We start from the raw sequence: 23,723 nt of genomic DNA on the forward strand, positions 1-23,723 counted from the left end.
ACGCACACAGGTTGCTTATTCTTGAAGGAGAGGAAGAGGAAGAAGGGAAAGGGAACTGGAGAAAGGGCGGCACGGTGGCACAGTGGTTAGCACTGCTGCCTCGCAGCGCCAGAGACCCGGGTTCAATTCCCGCCTCAGGCGACTGACTGTGTGGAGTTTGCACGTTCTCCCCGTGTCTGCGTGGGTTTCCTCCGGGTGCTCCGGTTTCCTTCCACAGTCCAAAGATGTGCAGGTTAGGTGAATTGGCCATACTAAATTGCCCGTAGTGTTAGGTAAGGGGTAAATGTAGGGGTATGGGTTGGTTTCGCTTCGGCGGGTCGGTGTGGACTTGTTGGGCCGAAGGGCCTGTTTCCACACTGTAATCTAATCTAATCTAAAAGGAATGCCAGTGATCTGGTATCCAAGGACCACTTCCAGATCCAGGTAGAGCAGCACTCCGTAAGGCAATGGATTACACAGGAAGAGCATTTTAGAGTCTGTTCCCCTAACACAATGAGGTTATTGCACGCCCAAATGTGTGGTCAGAGATGCTGCTCTAGGCTCTGGCTCATCAGCCACACAAGGTCCCACAGAACTCCTCACCAGCGAGACGGGATTTCCTCATTGGACAATCATATTCGATAACGAGTGGTCACCGATAATGACAATGGTGATGATGAGTATATCTGTGGAATTCTTTACTGCACAGGGCTGTTGAGGCTGGCTCATTAAGAATATCGCAGGCTGAGATAGACAGATTTTTAATCAGTTAGGAAATCAAGGGTTGTGGGGAAAAGACAAGGAAGTGGAGTTAAGAATAATCAGAATGAGCCATGATCTCATTGAACGGTAGAGCCAGCTCGATGGGCTGAATGGACTACTTCTGCGACTGTGTCTTATGGCTTTATTCTCTTTGTAAGTTGTGAATTGCTCTGTGTTGTCCTAGCTCTGATGAAAGGCGTCAATGACCTTGTAGTGGAAGCTAAGTTTTTTAAAATTCATTTGTGGATGTCGCTGGCCTGGCCCAGCATTTATTATCCAACCCTAGCTGCCCCTTGAGTAGGTGGTGGTGAGCTGCCTTCTTGAATCACTGCAGTCCATCTGCTGTGGTTGACCCACAATTCCTTTAGAGAGGAAATTCCAGGATTTTGACCCAAAGACACTGAAGGAACAGCGATATATTTCCAAGTCAGGTTGCTGAGTGGCTTGGAGGGGAACTTGCGGGGGCGTGGTGTTCCCATGTATCTGCTGCCCTTGTCCTTCTAGATGGAAGTGGTCGTGGGTTTGGAAGGTGCTGCCTGAGGATCTTTGGTGAATTTCTGCAGAGCATCTTGTAGACAGCACACACTGCTGCTACTGAGCATTGGTGATAGAGGGAGTGGATGCTTGTGGATGTGGTGTCAATCAAGCGGGCTGCTTTGTCCTGGATGGTGTCAAACCCCTTGAGTGTTTTTGGTGCTGCACCCATGCAGACACATGGGGAGTATTCCATCATACTCGCGACTTGTGCCTTGTGGATGGCGGGACAGGGCTTGGGGAGTCAGGAGGGGAGTTACTCGCTGTAGTGTTCCTAGCCTCTGACCTGCTCTCATAGCCTCTGTGTTTATGTGCTGAGTCCGGTTGAGTTACTGGTCAATAGTAGCCCCCGAGGATGTTGATGGTGGGGGATTCAGTGATGGTAACACCGTTGAATGTCAAGAGGCGGTGGTTAGATTGTCTCTTATTGGTGATGGCCATTGCCTGGCAGGAATGTTAGTTTCCACTTCCCAGCCCAAGCCTGGATATTGTTCAATTTTTGTTGCATTTGAACACGGATGTGCCTGAAGAGTCACAAAAGGTGCTGGACATTGTGCAATAATCGGTGAACATCTCCACTTCTGAGCTTATGATGGAGGGAAGCTCATTGCTGAAGCAGCTGAGGATGGGTGTGTGCAGTACAAGTCCAGTGGCTGTAGTCTTGGTAATAGCTAGTTAATGGAAATTGCTGGTAGTCCATGAGTGACTGCTAGACGGGCAATGTGACAATACAGAGCATAGAAATATTGAGTGAGGCTCTCATAAAGAATAGGCGAAAGTGAGGACTGCAGGTGCTGGAGATCAGAGTTTAGATCAGAGTGGTGCTGGAAAAGCACAGCAGGTCAGGCAGCATCCGAGGAGCAGGGAAATCGTAAAGAATCTCCCAGCTTTTTCAGTCGACTCCTGATATTGTATTTCCAGGTGAAATCAGTGAGTACTTCAACAGAAAGGGGCCAAGCTCAGTTTGGACACTTGGTAACACTGTTTCTTTGCTCTGAGTCATCAATACTCCCGGATTCTCAACACCCACCATTCCTGGGCACTGCTATTTTTTTTTATTAGTCATCTATGGGATGTGGGCATCACTGACTGGGACAGCAATTATTACCCATGCCTCATTGTCTGGCGGCACAGTGGCACAGTGGTTAGCACTGCTGCCTCACAGTGTCAGAGACCCGGGTTCAATTCCTGACTCAGGCGACTGACTGTGTGGAGTTTGCACATTCTCTCCATGTCTGCGTGGGTTTTCTCCGGGTGCTCCGGTTTCCTCCCACAGTCCAAAGATGTGCAGGTCAGGTGAATTGGCCATGCTAAATTGCCCGTAGTGTTAGGTAAGGGGTAAATGTAGGGGTATGGGTGGGTTGTGCTTCGGCGGGTCGGTGTGGGCTTGTTGGGCCGAAGGGCCTGTTTCCACACTGTAAGTAATCTAATCTAATCATTGTCTGGCTAAGAATCAACCACGTTGCTGTGGGTCTGGAGTCACACGTAGGCCCGACCAGGTAAGGATGGCAGATTTCCTTCCCTGAAGGACATTAGAGAACCATCTGGGTTTTTCCTGACATTGGACAATGGATTCATGGTCATCATTAGACTCTTAATCCCAGATTTTTACTGTTTAAAATTCTACCATCTGCCGTTGTGGAACTTCACTGAATTGGTATTATATGTGTGGAGCATGCATCTAAGGTGAGAGGGAGAAAGTTCAAAGGAGATGTGAGGGGCTAATTTTTTACACAGAGAATGTTAGGTGTCTGCAGCACGCTGCTAGGGGTAATGGTGGAGGCAGATATAATAGTGTTTAGATAGGCTCACAAATATACAAGCTGGAGGGATATGGGCCAAGGGCAGGTAGAAGGGATTAATTCATTTTGGCGTCATGTTCAGTACAACGAAGGGCCCATTCCTGTGCTGTACTGTTCTATGTTCTATTAATATCTGTACTGTTCCATTAATATCACTAGACCATCGCCCATTTGGGTGAGCTGGCATTTCCAAACCTCAAAGCCAGGTTTGCTGATGGGAAAGCAAGCAAGCAAGAAAGCTCCATTCTCGTCCATCTAAAAGGCAGCTGTTGGGAACAAGGCTGTTTCTGCCCAGTTTCGAACTGGGGACCTTTCACGCCTAGTGACTTCCAAACCTAGTGACTGCCTCCAACATGGCCTACTCTTGCAGCCGCTGTTTTTATGCAGAGTCCCTTTAAGTGTCTGTCCCACATCCCCATGAATTCCATTTATCCCTCTCCCACGTTCCTAAAATGAGCAATTTTTCTAAATCACACGGAAATGAAAGGGAGTGCAAACTGAGAAAGTGGCATTGCTTGTCACAACAGCTCACAAAGATTGAATGGCACAGCCCAGGACTTGTGCTAATGCCCAGACAGAATAAGCAAACAGCTCGAAAGAAAAGCAAAGGCTTTTCATGGAGGCCAATGCTTTCCCACCCACTGGTAAACCATTTCAAATGAATGAGTCACCATCAGCATTAAGAGAATGCTATTTGGAAAATCTAGACTCAAGTCTCGAAGCGGACTGCGGGTGCCCAGTCATGTCTCTGTGGGTAGCATTCCTGCCTTTGTATCGCAAGGTTAAAGGTCAAGACCCTCTCCAGAGACTTGGGCCTAAATCTTAACCGTGCCCCAGGAGCAGGGAGGTGGGCCAGTAAAACGGGGAAGTTGTATTGGATAGGAACACATAATTAGGGAAAGCTAATAGAATGTTCTCATTTATAATGAAGCGAATGGCAAACCACAGTAGGCGTGATTATTGTTAAGGCCACATCTGGAGCCCTGTGTAAATTATTGGCCTCCTCATGTAAGGAAGATGTAACTGCATTAGAAAAAGTTCAGAAAAGGCTTACCAGATTCAAACCTAGAATGGGTGGGTTGTCTTATGAGGAAATGTTGGAGAGAGAGGCAGTAGGGGGATAGGAAGAGGAGAGAGGGAGGACAGAGAAAAAGATAGAGGAAGTGGAGGGAGAGAAAGGGAGAGGAGAGAGAGAAGACAAGAGAGAGTTAAGATAGATGAAGGGAGTCCCTTGGTATAGAGGTCAAAAAGTAGGGATCTTAGATTCAATCGAAGTGGCAGATGGAATAGAGAGTACAAGAGGAAAAGCTTTTTTTTACACAGAGGGTGGTAGGTGTCCAGAAATCACTATCTGAGGTGGTGGTAGAGGCAGAGACCTTAAACTCTTTTAAAAAGTCCCTGGAGCTGCACTGTAAGTGCTGCAAGCTGCAGGGCGATGGGGTGTGAGTGCAGGAAAATGGGATTAGGAAGGGCTTTTGGGTGAATTTGGGTTAGCATGGACAAGATGGACCAAATGGTCTCCTGCTGTGCATCCCTGTGGTTCTACGTCCTGAGCATTTATTGGCTAGGGCTTAGAAGAGTGGGAGATGATTTGTTTTCAACATTTAAAATCTGGAGGTGTCATGTCAGGCTCATAGAATCATAGAACCTCTACTGTGTGGAAGCAGGCCATTCAGCCCATTGAGTCCACTCTGAGCCTCTGAAGAGCATCCCATCTAACTATCGTGTAATCCTACATTACCCATGGCCAATCCACCTAACCAGCACATCTTTGGACTGTGGGAAGAAACTGGAACTCCCAGAGGAAACCCACCCAGACACAGGAAGAACTCCACACAGACAATCACCTGAGGGTGGAATTGAACTCAGGTCTGCGAACATTAGCCTGAAGTTCTGGAAAACTAGTCTAGCTCTGTACTCAGGATCATTGTGAGGCAGTAGTGCTAACCACTGAGCCACCATGTAACCCCAAAGAGCATAGATGAGGAATGTGTTGGATGTAGAAAGAATGTTTCGGTCACCAAGCATCCATCTGTTCCAAAGCCATTTTTCAGCTTTGTATGTTATGGCATTTCTAAACTTCACCGACATAGTCAGTAAATATCTTGGGGGATTCTGCCTCTACCATCCTTTTAAGCTCCAGATAGACACCACCCTCTGGCTGTAAAATAAATCCCGAAAACCTTCGAAATCTCCTGCTCCTTACCTTAAAATTGTATTCCCTTGTTATTGACCCCTCGACTAAAGGGGTGTATGAGTCCGTTGTCTGCGAACATTAGCCTGAAGTTCTGGAAAACTAGTCTCGCTCTGTACTCAGGATCATTGTTTCCAGTGAGGTCAGGGTTTTTGCACTACCAGGAACATTCTGGCCCATTTAAGTATGTAATGCAGGTTAAGACTGTAGTGTCTTTTGATTAAGATAAATGTTACAGACCCAAGGCACTGGGTGCAACATTCTGTCCGACAATATTTGCCTCAGTCAGAAAAACATCATGGGAAAAGCAGCTTGCTCGTTCACATTTTGCTGTATGTGGGATCTTGCCTTGTGTAAGGCAGTTGCTATGTTTCCTACATGAGTACATTTATCTTGATCTGAAATACATTTGAGCAGCACTTTGTAAATAACAGTCTTTTCCTCAACTTCAGAGTTTCCCGAGCAAATCTGAGCCCAAGCTAAAAGCAAATGCAAGGGCCTTATGGAAATGGACTTTGAGTAGCCATCGACAGGTGAGGGCGTGGCTCCAGAGTTGGTGCAAGAGGGAGGGTTCGAGATTCCTGGATTTCTAGGGCCGTTTTTGGGGCAGTGGGACATGTACAAACAGTACGGTTTGCACCTGTACCAAATTGGGGCCAATATCCATGCAGGTAGGTTTGCTAGTGCTGTTGTGAGGAGTTTTAACTAGTCGGATAGAAGGAGGGGACACAGAATATTGATGAAGCTGGGACACACCATGTTACCTCAAAGGAAACAAGTCACAGTGGGTTCAACTAGGTTGAGTATCAAAAGAGTAAGGCAAGGCTGGATAGTCTTTAATGCTAATAGATAAGACTAATGGGATCTTGATCAGATGGGCCAATGGGCCAAGGAGTGGCAGATGGAGTTTAATTCAGATAAATGCAAGGTGCTGCATTTTGGAAAAGCAAATCAGAGCAGGACTTATACACTTAATGGTAAGGTCCTAGGGAGTGTTGCTGAACAAAGAGACCTTGGAGTACAGGTTCATAGCTCCTTGAAAGTGGAGTCGCAGGTAGATAGGATAGTGAAGAAGGCGTTTGGTATGCTGTCCTTTATTGGTCAGTGCATTGAGTACAGGAGTTGGGAGGTCATGTTGCGGCTGTACAGGACATTGGTTAAGCCACTTTTGGAATATTGTGTGCAATTCTGGTCTCCTTCCTATCAGAAGGATGTTGTGAAACTTGAAAGGGTTTAGAAAAGATTTATAAAGATGTTGCCAGAGTTGTAGGGTTTGAGCTACAGGGAGAGGCTGAACAGGCTGGGGCTGTTTTCCCTGGAGCGTCGGAGGCTGAGGGGTGACTTTATAAAGGTTTATAAAATCATGAGGGGCATGGATAGGGAAAATAGAAAATATCTTTTCCCTGGGGTGGGGGAGTCGAGAACTAAAGGGCATAGGTTTAAGGTCAGAGGGAACAGATATAAAAGAGACCCAAGGGACAACTTTTTCACGCAGAGGGTGGTGTGTGTATGGAATGAGCTGCCAGAGGAAATGGTGGAGGCTGATACAATTACAACATTTAAAAGGCATCTGGATGGGTATATGAATAGGAAGTGTTTAGAGGGATATGGGCCAAGTGCTGGCAAATGGGACTAGATTAGGTAAGAATATCTGGTCAGCATGGACGAGTTGGACCGAAGGGTCTATTCCATGCTGTATATCTCTATGACTCTATGGTGGGTTAATGGAGTGGATTGACACATGGAGTTGGGATATTGTTGCCATCACAGAAATGTGGTTGAGGGAAGGGCTGGTCTGGCAACTCAGCATTCCAGGGTACTGAGTCTTTGGGCAAGACAGGAGGGTGTAAAAAGGCACTATTTATTAAGGAGTCAAATGCTACAATAAGGAGAGATAATATCTTGGAAGAGTCCTCAAAAAAAGCTTTGTGGGTTGAACTTAGGAACGTTAAGGGGACAGCTAATTTACTTGGAGTGTATTATAGGTCCTCCAAGAGTTAGTGAGAAATAGTGGAGCAAATATGTAGACAGTTCACAGAGGTGTGTAAGAGTAATCATTGGGTAATGATATTAGGGCGACTTCAACTTTCCCAACATAAATTGGGATCGTCATAGTGTTAAGGGTTTGGAGCAGGCAGATTTCTTGAAATGTATCTGGGGGAGTTCCTTGTATCAAGACGTGTGGTCTCACTAACACCTTATATAATTGTCACAATACTTTTTCACTTTTATGAACCAGTCCTTTTGCAACAAGTGCCAAGATTCCCTTATATGCTGTACCTGCGTACCCAATTCCTGCGATTCATGCACAAGGATCCCTGTGTGCTGATGCACCTTGAATCTGCTTCCCATTGAAATAATAATTTGCCCTTTTCCTTTTATGGCCAAAATGGATAATCTTGTACTTATTTACAATAAACTCCATCTGCCAGATTCTAACTCATTCTTCTAACCTATCAATATCCATCTGTAAACTCTTTATCTTCTCCTCAGTGCCTGCTTTCCCACCTATTTTAGTATCATCTGCGACTTTTGCTCTGTTACAATCTGTCCCTGCGTGCAGGTCATCTCTATGGATTATGTCTGGTGGACGTCCGAGAACTAAGCCTTATGGCACCTCAGTGGGGTCACACTTTGCCATCCAGAGAAGGACCCATTTATCCCCACTCTCTGCTTTCTGTCGGCCAGCCAATCCTCAATCCAAGCCAATACTCAGAGAGGGAGGGATTTTCTTATGGGGGGAGTTGGAGTAGGTCAGGCCTGTATCCACTGGGATATAAAAAAAAGAGTGGTGACCTTAATGAAGAATGGAGATTATTGGCAGAGTCTAGGATCAGAAGGCATAAACTCGGAATAAAGGCTCGCCATTTCAAATAAAGATGGGGAGGGATCTCTTCTCTCAAAGGGCAGTGAATCTCTGGGATTCTTTACAACAGAGAGCTATCAAGGCTGGGTCAATAGATATATTCAAGGCTGAGACAGAGAGACTTTTAACAGTAGGGGCATTAAGGGTTATGGGGAGAAAGAAAGAAAGTAAAGTTGAAGATTTTTAGATGAGCCATGATCTCATTGAATGCTGGGGGAGATAGAATAGGCTGAATGGCCTACTGCAGCTTCCAGGTCTAATGGTCTGATTGTCAAGGTAATCAAAATTACCCCGAGACCAGGATCGTATCTGTTAAAATATTCTGGTGGAAAGGAAACTAGATGCGCATTTTAGAAAACGGAACGAAAAACAAAAGGAAATTCTTCAAATTAACAGATTAGGTAAGCTCTTCAATATCATTGCCCAGTTCTGACCGACATCAAAAAATGTTTCCATTCTGCGAGCATCAAGATAATTGATGTGAGCAAGAATTAAACTAATATTGTTTTATCTTTCCCTCTATTCCTCACCTGTTGCCATATTTTATTCAGAAACAAAAAACGAAGTTGCTGGAAAAACTCAGCAGGTCTGGCAGCATCTGTGAAGAGAAATCAAAGTTTCGGGTCCGGTGACCCTTCCTCAGAACCGGACCTGAAATGTTAACTTTGATTTGCCTTGACAGATGTGCCAGACCTGCTGAGCTTTTCCAGCAACCTCTGGTTTTGTTTCTGATTTACAGCATCCACGTTTCTTTTGTTTTTTATTTAGTGATCACATGTCACATATTCTCAACTCTGTCTGCCCTCTCACACTCACACACTCTCTCTCTCACACTCACATACTATCTCTCTCACACTCACATCATCTCTCTCACACTCACATTGTCTCTCTCACACACATTCTCTCTCTCACACTCACATCATCTCTCACACACTCACATTCTCCCTCACACACTCATATTGTCTCTCTCACACTCACATTGTCTCTTTCACACCACATTCTCTCTCTCTCACACACATTCTCTCTCACACACTCACCAACTCTCTCTCACACTCACATTCTCTTTCTCACACACACTCACATTCTCTCTCACACACTCACATTTTCCCTCACAGACTCACGTTGTCTCTCTCACACTCACATTCTCTCCCTCACACACACATTCTCTCTCTCACACTCACATCATCTCTCACACACTCACATCATCTCTCTCACACTCACATTGTCTCTCTCACACACATTCTCTCTCTCACACTCACATCATCTCTCACACACTCACATTCTCCCTCACACACTCATATTGTCTCTCTCACACTCACATTGTCTCTTTCACACCACATTCTCTCTCTCTCACACACATTCTCTCTCACACACTCACCAACTCTCTCTCACACTCACATTCTCTTTCTCACACACACTCACATTCTCTCTCACATACTCACATTCTCCCTCACACACTCATATTGTTTCTCTCACACTCATATTGTCTCTTTCACACCACATTCTCTCTCACACACTCACATTTTCCCTCACACACTCACGTTGTCTCTCTCACACTCACATTCTCTCTCACACACACACATTCTCTCTCTCACACTCACATCATCTCTCACACACTCACATTCTCTCTCACACACTCACATTCTCCCTCACACACTCATATTGTCTCTCGCACACTCACATTGTCTCTTTCACACCACATTCTCTCTCACACACTCACATTTTCCCTCACACACTCACGTTGTCTCTCTCACACTCACATTGTCTCTCTCACACACTCACATCATCTCTCACACACTCACATTCTCCCTCACACACTCATATTGTCTCTCTCACACTCACATTGTCTCTTTCACACCACATTCTCTCTCTCTCACACACATTCTCTCTCACACACTCACCACCTCTCTCACACACTCACATTCTCTTTCTCACACACACTCACATTCTCTCTCACACACTCACATTCTCCCTCACACACTCATATTGTTTCTCTCACACTCATATTGTCTCTTTCACACCACATTCTCTCTCACACACTCACATTTTCCCTCACACACTCACGTTGTCTCTCTCACACTCACATTCTCTCTCTCACACACACATTCTCTCTCTCACACTCACATCATCTCTCACACACTCACATTCTCTCTCACACACTCACATTCTCCCTCACACACTCATATTGTCTCTCGCACACTCACATTGTCTCTTTCACACCACATTCTCTCTCACACACTCACATTTTCCCTCACACACTCACGTTGTCTCTCTCACACTCACATTGTCTCTCTCACACACTCACATCATCTCTCACACACTCACATTCTCCCTCACACACTCATATTGTCTCTCTCACACTCACATTGTCTCTTTCACACCACATTCTCTCTCTCTCACACACATTCTCTCTCACACACTCACCACCTCTCTCACACACTCACATTCTCTTTCTCACACACACTCACATTCTCTCTCACACACTCACATTCTCCCTCACACACTCATATTGTTTCTCTCACACTCATATTGTCTCTTTCACACCACATTCTCTCTCACACACTCACATTTTCCCTCACACACTCACGTTGTCTCTCTCACACTCACATTCTCTCTCTCACACACACATTCTCTCTCTCACACTCACATCATCTCTCACACACTCACATTCTCTCTCACACACTCACATTCTCCCTCACACACTCATATTGTCTCTCGCACACTCACATTGTCTCTTTCACACCACATTCTCTCTCACACACTCACATTTTCCCTCACACACTCACGTTGTCTCTCTCACACTCACATTGTCTCTCTCACACACATTCTCTCTCTCACACTCACATCATCTCTCACACACTCACATTCTCCCTCACACACTCATATTGTCTCTCTCACACTCACATTGTCTCTTTCACACCACATTCTCTCTCTCTCACACACATTCTCTCTCACACACTCACCGCCTCTCTCACACACACACATTCTCTCTCACACACACACATTCTCTCTCACACACTCACATTGTCTCTTTCACACTCACATTCTCTCTCACACACTCACATTCTCTCTCACACACTCACATTGTCTCATTCACACTCACATTCTCTCTCACACACTCACATTCTCTCTCACACACTCACATTCTCCCTCACACACTCACGTTGTCTCTCTCACACTCACATTGTCTCTTTCACACCACATTCTCTCTCACACACACACATTCTCTCTCACACACTCACATTTTCCCTCACACACTCACGTTGTCTCTCTCACACTCACATTGTCTCTTTCACACCACATTCTCTCTCACACACTCACATTCTCTCTCACACACTCACATTTTCCCTCACACACTCACGTTGTCTCTCTCACACTCACATTCTCTCTCACACACTCACATTCTCCCTCACACACTCACACTGTCTCTCTCACACTCACATTGTCTCTTTCACACCACATTCTCTCTCACACACTCACATTCTCCCTCACACACTCACGTTGTCTCTCACACACACATTCTCCCTCACACACTCACATTATCTCTCTCACACTCACATTGTCTCTTTCACACTCACCTTCTCTCTCACACACTCACATTGTCTCTGTCACACTCACTTCGTCTTTCTCACACTCACATCCTGTCACTCACACACTCACATCGTCTCTCTCACACTCACATTCTCTCTCACACTCACATCGTCTCTCACACACTCACACTCTCTCACACACTCACATTCTCTCTCACAGACTCACATTCTCTCTCTCACTCACATTCTCTCTGAAACTCGCATTCTCTCTCACACACTCACATTCTTTCACACATACACAGTGTCTCTCTCACACTCACATTCACCCTATTGCATACACATATTCTCTCTCTCACATACATGCACAATCTGTCTGCCAAAACTCCCATTCTGTCTGTTTGACCCTCACATTCTCTCTCACACTCACATTCTGTTTCTCCCATACACTCAATGGATGGCAGGACACTAGGAAGCTCAGAGGAACTCAGAGATATTTGGCGCTTGTCCACAGATACCTGAAGAACCAATTTATAGGGTGGTAAAGAAGTCATCCAGGACACGTGTCTGTTTCAGTCAAGACACAGATTATATTGGAACTGTATAGAACTGTTGGTGAGACCACAGTTCTGGTCAGCACACCATAGCAAGGATGTGATTGTACTGGAGGGGATGCAGAGGAGATTCACCAGGATGTTTCCTGGGATGGAAAATTTCAGCGATGGAGAGAGACGGGATAAGCTCAGGTTGCTTTCTTTGGAGCAGGGTAGGTGGAGAGGGGCTCTGATTGTGAGGGACATGGGCAAGTTGGATAGAAAGCAACAGTTCCCCTTAATTGAAGGGTCAAAGACAAGGAGACGTAATGTTAAAGTGAAAGGCAGGACATTTAGAGGGGATTTGAAAAGAAAAATTTGACGCCCAGTGGGAGGTAGTGGTCTGGCACTGCCCAGGAGAGTAGTTGAGGTGGGAAACCTCACAACCTTTAAAATGTACTTGGATGAGCACTTGAGATATCATAACATTCAAGGCTATGGGCCTAGTGTGGAGAGTGTAGACAGGTCAACACAGACTCAATGGGACGAAGAGCCTCTTCTGTACTGTATGATTCCACGAGGCAAATGTGCAATTCTTTGAGCCATGGATGACTTCTAGATTCTTGCACAGATCGTGATAGTTGATCAGCTATCATCATTTTGAAAAGCATAGCAGGCTTGTGGGGCCCTATAAACTCTTGAACAAACAGAACGAATCTGCAGTCTTCAGGGTCACAGAGTTCAGGTGTTAGGTTCTTAAATCATTGACTGGATGGCTGCGGTTCCTCCAAATACTGACCCAGTTTATTCTTATTATTCACTCATGCGGTGTGGGTGTGACTGGCTGGGCCAGCACTTCTCATCTGTCCATTCAGAAGGTGGTGGTGAGCTCTTTATTGTACCACTGCAGTTCGTGTTTGCGGATAAACCCACAGTGCTGTCAGCGAGAGAATTCCTGCCTCACCAAATACACCGCCTGGCATTTTTCTCTGTACATTGAAGCTGGAAGTGGTTTAATTCACTCACAGCGCCAGAGACCCGGGTTCAATTCCTGCCTCAGGCAACTGTCTGTGTGGAGTTTGCACATTATCCCCGTGTCTGCGTGGGTTTCCTCCGGGTGCTCCGGTTTCCTCCCACAGTCCAAAACTGTGCGGGTTAGGTGAATTGGCCATGCTAAATTGCCCATAGTGTTAGGTGAAGGGGTAAATGTAGGGGAATGGGTCTGGGTGGGTTGCTGTTCGGAGGGTCGGTGTGGAATTATTGGGCCGAAGGGCCTGTTTCCACACTGTAGGGAATCTAATCTAATCTAATAAAGCACATTCTTCTCACAAATCCTCCAAACTTTTCAAAAAATACAAGATTTAATTACTCAGACTGTCTTATGCCAACATCAGTAATGCCTTGGGCAAATTATATTAATATAAAATCAATTAAAAGCTGAACAAATCTCTGGTCACTCACCTAAGCTCACCCACACCTATAGAGAGCAATGGATTTCCATGGCTACTAATTGATAACACAAAAAGGACATTTAATGTTTCCTTTCCGTTGTCGACTTCAAATGAGCTGCTTTTGTAAAAATGTCAGGTTCTGTTCCTCTTCATTGTCAGATGAAGATCTTGAAAGATTAAGGAAGGTCAGACAGTTGCAAATTCACGTGGAATACAACTAACATGCCAAGTACTCACCAAAGCTGCAGCTGTCTTGTGTTGCCTTGTGCATGTGGTGGCTCTCTGATTCACACCTTGGCCAACAGCACTCAGTCAGGGGACATCCATTGCGATACGTTTGTGTTTAATCCCCCTCATGACCTCTGACTCCCCCCAGCTCTGGCATACAGTCTTCTCAGCTTTATTAATATGGGCCAGAGAATGGAGTCAGTGTTGAACTTGGATAAGACCTCAGCTGGAGTATTGTGTGCAGGTATGGGTGTAGCATTATGGGAAAGATGTGAATGCGTTAGAGAGGGTGCAGAAGCGATTTACCAGAATGGCTCCAGGAATAAGAAACCGTCCATAGGTTGAAGAAGCTGGGGTTGTTCTCCTTGGAGAGAAACTGAGAGGAGATTTGGTGGAGATTCTGAGCAGGCTTGATAGATTAGGCAGGGAAAAGCACTTCCTGCATGTTCAAAGAGCAAAAATAAGAGGGTTTGGTGGATAAAACTGCTGCCTCACAGCACCAGGGACCTGGGTTCGATTCCTGCCTCAGGCGACTGTCTGTTTGGAGTTTGCACATTCTCCCCATGTCTGCGTGGGTTTCCTCCGGGTGCTCCGGTTTCCTCCCACAGTCCAAAGATGTGCAGGTCAGGTGGATGGTCATGATAAATTACCCATAGTGTTCAGGGATATGTAGGTTAGGGGTAAATGAAAGGTAATAAGTGAGGGGAATGGGTCTGGCTGGGTTACTCTTCAGGGGGTCAGTGTGGACTTGTTGGGCCAAATGGTCTGTCTCCACACTGTAGGGGTTCTTCTATTCTATGTGAAAGTAAACCTTTCCATTCCATTGGGGTCTGGAATGCGCTGCCTGGAAATGTGGAGGCAGGTTCAATTAAGGCATTCAAGGGACCATTAGATGGTTATTTGGGTAAAATGGTGCACAGGGATATGGGGAAAAGGCAGGAGATTGGTATGAGGCAGGAGATTGGCATGGGGTATTAGAACTAGAGTAGGCACGATGGGCTGAATGGTCTCTTTCAGCTCCACAACAATATTGTGATGTTGTATTTGCATCTAGGCCTCCAGAGTATTTGCCCTCTTACAACTTCAGTCCCCCGAGCTTCCCCGGTTTCCATAGGATGGCCACATGTTTTCAGCTACATGGAGCCAAGTCTCTGGAGATGCCCCACACTGAACCTCTCTGTCCTCCTCCTCGATGTCCCTCAGAACTTACTGCTCTGACCTGCTTTCTATTTTCGCCTGCCAAAGTTGGGCTTGCGATCACCCCTTGTGAGATGCACCTGGAGGCTTTGATCGGGTAAAAAGGCGCTACGTAAATGCAAGGGCTTTTCTTTCCGTGCTGCCTTGGTTTTGCCATAAGCTAGCCAATCATAATATCACAAGTAATGCAGAGGCAGGAGTGAGGCAGCCTGTCAGGCTGGTATTAACTCCTGGTGCGTGTTGAGAGGTGGAGGGTCTGGACTGACCAAGAGGCACCCGGACCACCCATCGGGCGTGTGGCACAGGAGGTTTTGGACCTTGCTTGGATGACCATCCACAAATGCCCAGTGTTGGCCAGTGCACAGCACTCTGCCTTGATGGCGAGTGGTCAGTCAGGGGGTTAGCAGGGGCCTAAGGAAACTTCTGGAACAAGGCACATCGGTGTTTTAGGGAGAGGCCAGTGGGGGAGACATATCTTTGATCTGGGGAGAGTGAGAGAAAAGGAGGTCAGGTGAGGGAACACACCATAGCGGCCATGGGCCCTCCTTCCTCCTCTGAGCCAGATTTCTGAACCTGGGATGGCAGGACTGAAGAGACACTGGATCGATTAGGACAATATTCAAAGGAGTTTAGGAGAATGAGGGTTGGAATCTCACAGAAACCTCTAAGTTCTACCAGAGCCAGACAGAGTAAAGACAAGAAGGATGTTCCTAATGACCAGGGAGTCCAGGACCAGGGGTAATGATATGGGGTAGGCCCATTAGGACTGAAAAGAGCTGAAGTTTCTTCACCCAGTGTGCCTGTGGAATTCTCAACCTGAAGAAACAATTGAGGCTAAATGTGGTGGCACAGAGAAGAGCACTAAGAGGATATTAAACTGTAGAAAGTGGTCAGTTTAACATCTCTTCTTTTGTTTTGCTGCACGTCCCAAGGTGTGTAAGTATCTCTGGTGTGTGAACATGGTAGTAATTAAAGCTCCTGGCAGGAAAGAGGCTGGGGAAGGCCGGGCAGTGTGGGCATGCAACCAGTCCTCACCCAACCTTCCCACCTGCTCCATTGGCTGAGTTTGGATCATGTATGAGGGGATATAAGATGTCAACTTGGCCTCCCTGTTCAGACAGACAAAGAGTAATCTCGCAAGGAGGGTGAAGTTTGCATTCTGGAAATCTAAGGTCAGAGCAGGCCAAGGGACTTTTTGTCTTTTGTCATTCCTACCTACTTTGTAATGTATTTAAGCAAACCATTTCTATCAGCATCATAGAGTCATTCGACACTGAAACAGACCATTAGATCCAATCAGTCCCTGCCGAACATAATCCCAGACTAAACCAGTCCCACCTGCCTGCACTTGGCACATATCCCTCCAAACATTTCTTATTCATATACTTATCCAAAGGTCTTTTAAACATTGTCACTGTACCCGCATCCATCACTTCCTCTGGACCTTCATCCCACACACGAACCACATTCTGTGTAAAAAGGTTCCCCTCATGTCCTTTTCTAAATCTTTCCCTTCTCACCTTAAAATATGCCCTCCCTGGCCTCGAAATCTCCAGCCCTCAGGAAAAGACACCTGCCATTCACCTTAATGATACCCCTCGCGATTACATAAACCCCAACAAGGTCACACCTCAACCTCCTGTGCTCCAGTGAAACATGTCCCAGTCTCAGAACAATCCAGGGGACTCCTAAACCAGCACAAACTGGAGACTGATCGTTCCCACCCCTTCTCCACCCCCCACGACTCCCACCCTCAGCTTGAAGTAAATAATTACCAACATCAACACCCCTCAGGTGGGGTCTCTCGCCTGTTGCACCTCAATATCTAAAGCAGGAATTCACCAATTTTCGAACCGACAGGTTCAGGGATGTTAGGACACATATCTGGAGTAAGTGGGACATTAATCCAGGCTTCCTGGCTCAGAGATGGGGATACTACAACTGCATCCCAAGACTGGCAGCTGTTACTGAACAGTTCTGTGTGAAAATCCTTTCCCTTGGTGTTTTTTAATCATTTCCCTTGTTCCTACCAGAAGTGTTTTTACCAGGAGCTGACTGACCAACGTCTTGAAGATGCTTCTTGTAGTTGATTTTCCTCTTGGCCCACAAGCTGCAACCAATTCCCTCCCCCCTCCCCCCACCACATCAATCAATGAGAATTCCAAGCAGAATAACAGACAGGGGGCAGGTAGCTGAGGGCAGACACTTGATAAAGCACTGACTGAAGAGCAAACAGGGGATAAAGGGTGATGGAAGGTGCATTCTGTATGTTGGGTTAAGGCACGGTCAGCCATGTCCAGTCAGTGATTACAAGAAACTGTGTGCAATGAACTGATGAATGTTTTACCCTTGATATCATTTCACTGACTGTCAGTGCAGAGACTAAAGCTTTCATGGGGAGTAATTGAAGCTTTCCCAAGATAATTAGGAAGGAGTCATTCCATCTTCATTCAGTCATCTATAACACACAGCCCACAACCCGGCTTATTATACCATCCTGTTGGTTTTTAATTAGTCATCATTCCATGGATTAAGTGCTGTTCTTGTCAGCAAGCTCAAATCTACTCTTTACTATTAGCCATAGACATGTACAGCACAGAAACAGAACCTTCAGTCCAACTTGGCTATGCCAACCAGATATCCTAAATTAATCCATTTGCCAGCACTTGCCATATCCCTCTAAACCCTTCCTATCCATATACTCATCCAGATGCCTTTTAACTGTTGTACTTGTACCAGCCTCCACCACTTCCTCTGGCAGCTCATTCCATACATGCACCACCCTCTGTGTGAAAAGTTGCCCCTTAGGTCCCTTTTAAATCTTGCCCCTTTCACCTTAAACCTATGCCCTCTAGTTTTGGACTCCCCTACCCTGGGAAAAATGACCTTTGCTGTTCACCCTATTCATGCCCATCATGATTTTATAAACCTCTATAAGGACACCCCTCAGCCTCTGATGCTCCAGGGAAACCAGCCCCAGCCTATTCACCCTGTCTCTATAGCTCAAACCCTGGCAACATCCTCGTAAATCTTTTCCGAACCTTTTCAAGTTTCACAACGTCCTTCCTATAGCTACTTTGAACCCATGACCTCCTCAGTCTTCTTGTCCTGTTTACCTTGAGCCATCTGAAAGATGGTTTCCTTTTGTCTTCTACTACGTCCTACCCCGAGTGGTGTGTTGGTTCCAACAACAACCTTATGTAGCACCTTTAATGCAGTTGAGATATTTTATTCCTACAATAAAGAGAAATTCCAAGGGGTGGACCCTCATTTGTGTTTCCCTAAAGGTCAGAATACAAAGTGACTAACTAAAATGTTAATCAGAATTAATAATTGAGAGTATGAGGGGAAACTAGAAATGTAACAACAGATAGTAAGAGTTTCTATAGATACATGAAGAGGAAGTAAAGTGAGTGTTGGTTCTTTAGGGTGAGAATGGGATGTTACGAGTGGATCATAAAGAAATGGTGCTTGTAATAAAGAAATATTTTGCTTCTGTCTTTACAATGGAAACCTCAAAAATAGCAGTAATTCAGCAGGTTGAAGGAAGCAAGGAACTTGACCAAATTATAATCAAGAAGGAAGTAGTATTGAGCAAACTGCTGGGGCTGCAGGTTGGTAAATACCCTGGTCCTGATGAACTTTATTCCTGGATCTTAACAGAGATGGCAAATGAGAGAGAGATTCCAAAAGGGTCAGCATGCTTTTTGTGAAAGAAAGGTCATGCTTAACCAACTTATTGATATTCTTTGAAGGTGTAACATGTGCTCTGGGTAAGGGGGGTGGGCCTTGGATTTCCAGAAGGTATTTGCCAAGGTTCCACATAAAAGGTTACTGCACAAAGTCGGAGCTCAGGGTTTTTGAGTAAAAAATGGTATGGGAAGAAGATTGGCTGGCTGGCAAAAGATAGAGTATTCATAAATGGGTGTTTTTCAGATTGGCAGGATGTAGTATCTGGAGTCTCACATAGGCCTGTGTTCGGCCTTAACATTTTGATGACTGATGGGAGGGATTTTAACCTTACTGCGAATCCTGTTGCAAGGATGCCTACCTTGAAGAAGTTCTCCTCCTCTCTCCACAAGAATCTCAGTGAGTCTCTCCCTCTCACGGCAACCCCCAGGTCACCAGTTTCCTCATTTCCCCTCCCCCCACTTTACCCCAGTTCCAACCTTTCAGCTCAGCGCTGTCCTCATGACCTGTCCTACCTGCCAATCTCCCTTCCTACCTATCTGCTCCACCCTCCCCTCTGACCTGTCACCTCCATCCCCAGCCCTATTCACCTGTTGTACTCCTCGCTACCTTCTCCCCAGCCCCATGCCCCACCCCCATTTATCTCTCCACCCTGGAGGCTCCCTGCCTCTATTCCTGATGAAGGGCTTTTGCCCAAAACATCGATTTTCCTGCCCCTCGGATGCTGCCTGACCTGATGTGCTTTTCCAGCACCATTCTAATCTAAACTCTGGTTTCCAGCATCTGCAGTCCTCACTTTTGCCTGCCTTGATGGGAGTGAAGGACAAGCACATAGCTCTAAGTGAAAGATGAGATAACAAGGATGCAAATTGATGGAGATAGGTTAAGTGACTGAGTGAATTCAGACAGATAGGGTCCACGTGGGAAAATATGGAGTTACTCACTTTGTCAAGAAGATTCAAAAAACAGATCATTGGTTAAACAGTGAAAGACTGCAGAATTCCAGGAGACAAAGGGATCTAAATGTTGTAGCCATATGAATGATTAAGAAGCTCATAGAACACTATCTTTTATTACAAGAGAAATTTAATATAAAAATAAAGATGGCATGCTTCAGTTATACAGGACATTATTGACATCACATCTATGTGCACTTTTAGTCTCCTTATTCAAGGAATGAGGTAAATACATCAGAAATGATTTTTGAGGAGATTTTCTCGAACACAGGGATTGGAAGGGTGTGTGTCTGGGTGGGACCCTTTTCCGAGGGTCAGTGTGGAGTTGATGGGCTGAATGGCCTGCTTCCACACTGTCGGGATTCTATGAGACCAAGAGAGACCAGAAGAATAATGGAAGTCTGAAAGGTATCCACAGGGTGTAGCTGAGCTGAATAGAACAGTGCTTTTAAGGACGGCTGGATAAACATGTGAAAGAAAGTAGAGTTATAGAGGTCCTTCGGCCCATTATGTCCTGACTGGTCATCAAGCTACTATCATCCCATTTCCCAGTACTTGGCCTATAGTCTTGCATGCTACGATTTTCAAGTGTTCATCTAAATACTCGATAATTGTTCTCACCTCTACCAACACTTGCATGCACTGAGTTCCAGACATCCACCAGCCTCTGGATGAAAAGCATTTTCCTCAAATCCCGTCTAAACATTGCTCCTTACCTTTGTATTGATCCCTCTACTAAAGGGAAAGACTTCATTCTGTATACTGTAACTATGCCCCTCAGAACTTTATACATCTCAATCAGGTCCCTCCCCCTTCCCTCCTCTGCTCTGAGGTAAACAGCCCCAAGGCTATCTAGTCTCTCCTCAGAGCCAACTCACTCCATCCCAGGCAACATCTGGTGAACCTCCTCTGCACCCCCTCTAGTGCAATCACATCCTTTCTATAGAATATAATGTAACGTCATAAACAGAAGGATATTCAGATAGAGGGAAGTGAAGGAGGATTGGGCAGAGGTTTGTGTGGGGCATAAACTCCAGCATGGACCAGTTGGGCCAAAAGGTCACACACTGTGCTATCAATTTGATGTAATAGAGGCATAGAGGTCCACAGTACAGAAAAAGGCTGTTCAGCCCATCAAGTCAATGCTGGTGAAAAACAAGCACCTACTGCCATTTTCCCAGCACTAGGCCAACAGCCTTGTTTGCCTTGACACCGCAAGCGTAAGTTCTGCAGAAAGTTTCCAGCCGCAAACTGCTGGTATAATTTGAGAATAAGAGAAGATGCCAATAACTTTCGCTCATTTTTCCAGGTACTCAACCTCTTCCTTGCCTTGCTCCTGAGCTCCTTCAGTGCAGACAACCTCAGCTCTCCAGACGAGGACGGGGAGATGAACAATCTCCAGATTGCCTTGGCACGCATCCATCGCGGCATCAGATACCTAAAGAGGGCCATCGGCGAATCCTTCCAGAGCTTCTGCAAGGGGGCTGAGCCCTCAGTGGAGGGGAAGGCCATGATGGAGCTCCCAACCTACGTCTTCAATCACACAGGCACCGAGAAAGGGAAAGAGTTGGAGTACAAGGACGGGAATGGGACAGCCAGTGGTATTGGGAATAACAGCACGGCCATGGGCAGGATGAACGAATCCATGGCCAATGACTTCAAAATGGCCGACGGCGTGCCCATAGCAGTAATTGAACCGGAGTTAGAGTTTGTCGAAGAGGAGGAACAAAGCACCTTCACGGAAGTGGCAGTCAACGAGGAGGTAAGAACATGGCCCTTTCTTGATTGGGGCTCTTCGATTCCTTCAGGTGGGAGAAAGAAGGGGACTTTGGGTTCTGGGTTTCTGAAGCTCATACCTTCACCTCCTGCCCTGCTCCGTGGAAGATTACTTAGTAGAGGTTAATTAATTTGACTCTTCAGCAGCTCCTGCCATCTGGTGACAGGACCACAAAGAAACTGCCGATGAACAGTTTCTATTCCCCGGTGTTTTCTCATTGCATTCGGAGTTGCAGGGGTCAGACTAACAATCCAGAGGAAAACCAAAAGAACTTCCGATGCTGTAAATCAGAAACAAGAACGGAGGTTGCTGGAAACACTCAGCTGATCTGGCAGCATCTGTGAAGTAAAATCAGGGTTACCGTTTCCGGTCCAGAGACCCTTCCTCAGCTGATTTATTGTCCGTTCCTAAATGCCCAGAGGGCAGTTAAGACTTAACCAAATTGCTGTGAGTCTGGAGTCACATGCAGGCCAGACCGGGTAAGGACAGCAGAGTTCCCTCCCTAAAAGATGCCGGATGGGTGTTTTTTTTTTAATCCCACCTGACAGTCACCACTTATCTAGCTTTTAATTATAAACTGAAATTCAACTTGCGCAATCTGGGATTTGAATTTACGTCTCCAGCCTGAGGCTCTGGAGTGACATTACCATTTAAAGGGAAATGGGTAAGTGCCTGAAGGGAAAAGGGCTAGAGGACCAAAGCGAGGTAGTGAGACTAGCTGAGTAGCTCTTGTAGAGGGCTGGCACAGATGTGATGGGTCAAATGGCCTCTGTCTGTGCTGAGGTAAAAACAATGACTGCAGATGCTGGAAACCAGAGTCTAGATACTGCTCCTCGAATGCTGCCTGACCTGCTGTGCTTTTCCAGCACCACACTCTCGACTGAAGCCATTCTATGCTGAGCGGCCTGTGATCCCATTGTTGAAGTTGGTTTATGCTGGAACTCTGTGTGTTTTTCCAGGTGGCCTGATGACATCTTCCTTGCTTCCTGCACCTTCCTGCTTTCCTCTTTCCCCTTCAGTCCCATTTATCCGACGGTCCCACAGCCGGCCTGAACATCCACAGGCCAGGAGCTTGATCTCCTAGTCGGCCGCTCAGTCTGAGACTCCAGCAAGTTGACCTGAAACTGACAGGCAGCCGATTGACTGGGGAACAATGAGTTGGCAAAACATTGCCATTGTACAGAGGGCAGGTACTCGGCATCAGGCAAATATTTGCACAGCTCCCCGGCCCTTGCTGGGGTCGGCAGCTGGGTTCTGACAATGAAAGCACCACAATAGCGGAGACACTATAAACGGCTGCGACATAGCCTTGTATATTGTGTGCAGGTCATATACTCAAATATTTGTTTGAGTGGAGATTAATTTTTAAAGGGAGATTATTGTCAATTGACAGACTATTGGAAGGGTAATTGAATTTGTTGGTAATTAGGAACAGCCGCACTGTTATGACTGAGTTATTCATCATTTCTCTCGCTCCCAGCTGACTGTATCTTTGGTTGAATGCAAAGACTAGTGATTCAGGGACGTCCTCCCTGTGTATAGGTAAGGGTTTGGCTCCATTCCAGGAAATTTGCTCTCTTAGAGACAACTGGGCACAACTCCAAAGCAAGCGTGAACAAGCAAGGGGGCAGGTCTGTGCCAGTCAGAATGGGAAGTGGATTCAGCCTGTTCACTTATTCAGAAACCACACCCTAACTAGCCAGCCACAGGAGCTAAGCAGCCACTTCCCTGGGTTCACTAACTATCAGGGATGGTCTCCTGCCCCAGGCCCTGGTTCTGGACCAGGCTGATTGGCCTCTGCCTTTTGCTATCCCTCACGGTTACATTAGAAAGAGAATCAAAGGGGATGGGGAAAAGGCAAGAAAATGGAGGTGAGGATAATCAGATCAGACATGATATCATTGAATGGCAGAGCAGATAGGATGGGCTGAATGTCCTACCTCTACTCTTAAATTCTTAACATTTGGGTCCATATCTATTTGTCATAGAGTCAAACAGCACTGAAACAGACCCTTCAGTCCAACCGGTCCATGCCGACCGTAATCCCAAACTAAACTAGTCCCACCTGTCTGCACTTGGCCCATATCCCTCCAAACATTTCTTACACATGTACTTACCTTAATGTCTTTTAAATGTAACTGTGCCAGCATCCACTGGAAGTTCATTCCATTTACACACCACTCTCTGTGTAAAAAAAGTTGCCCCTCATGTCTTTTTTAAGGATTGA

The 23,723-nt window shown here is 46.0% G+C and overlaps 1 protein-coding gene across 10 annotated transcripts in view; it reads left to right on the forward strand.

Moving 5' to 3' along the window:
- Nucleotides 1–23,723, forward strand: part of scn5lab (sodium channel, voltage gated, type V-like, alpha b) — a 469,981-nt gene that overhangs the window by 320,948 nt on the left and 125,310 nt on the right. For all 10 annotated transcript variants that reach the window (XM_087987589.1, XM_087987592.1, XM_087987588.1 and 7 more), the window contains one exon: nt 21,029–21,481. In XM_087987589.1, the coding sequence (XP_087843715.1) occupies nt 21,029–21,481 (453 nt within the window). The remainder of the gene's footprint in view (nt 1–21,028; nt 21,482–23,723) is intronic.

This window comes from Chiloscyllium plagiosum, unplaced genomic scaffold (genome assembly GCF_037043375.1).
Source record: "Chiloscyllium plagiosum isolate Xiang-an unplaced genomic scaffold, Cpla_swu_hap1 HiC_scaffold_5, whole genome shotgun sequence".
In the NCBI taxonomy this organism is placed as follows: Eukaryota; Metazoa; Chordata; class Chondrichthyes; order Orectolobiformes; family Hemiscylliidae; genus Chiloscyllium; species Chiloscyllium plagiosum.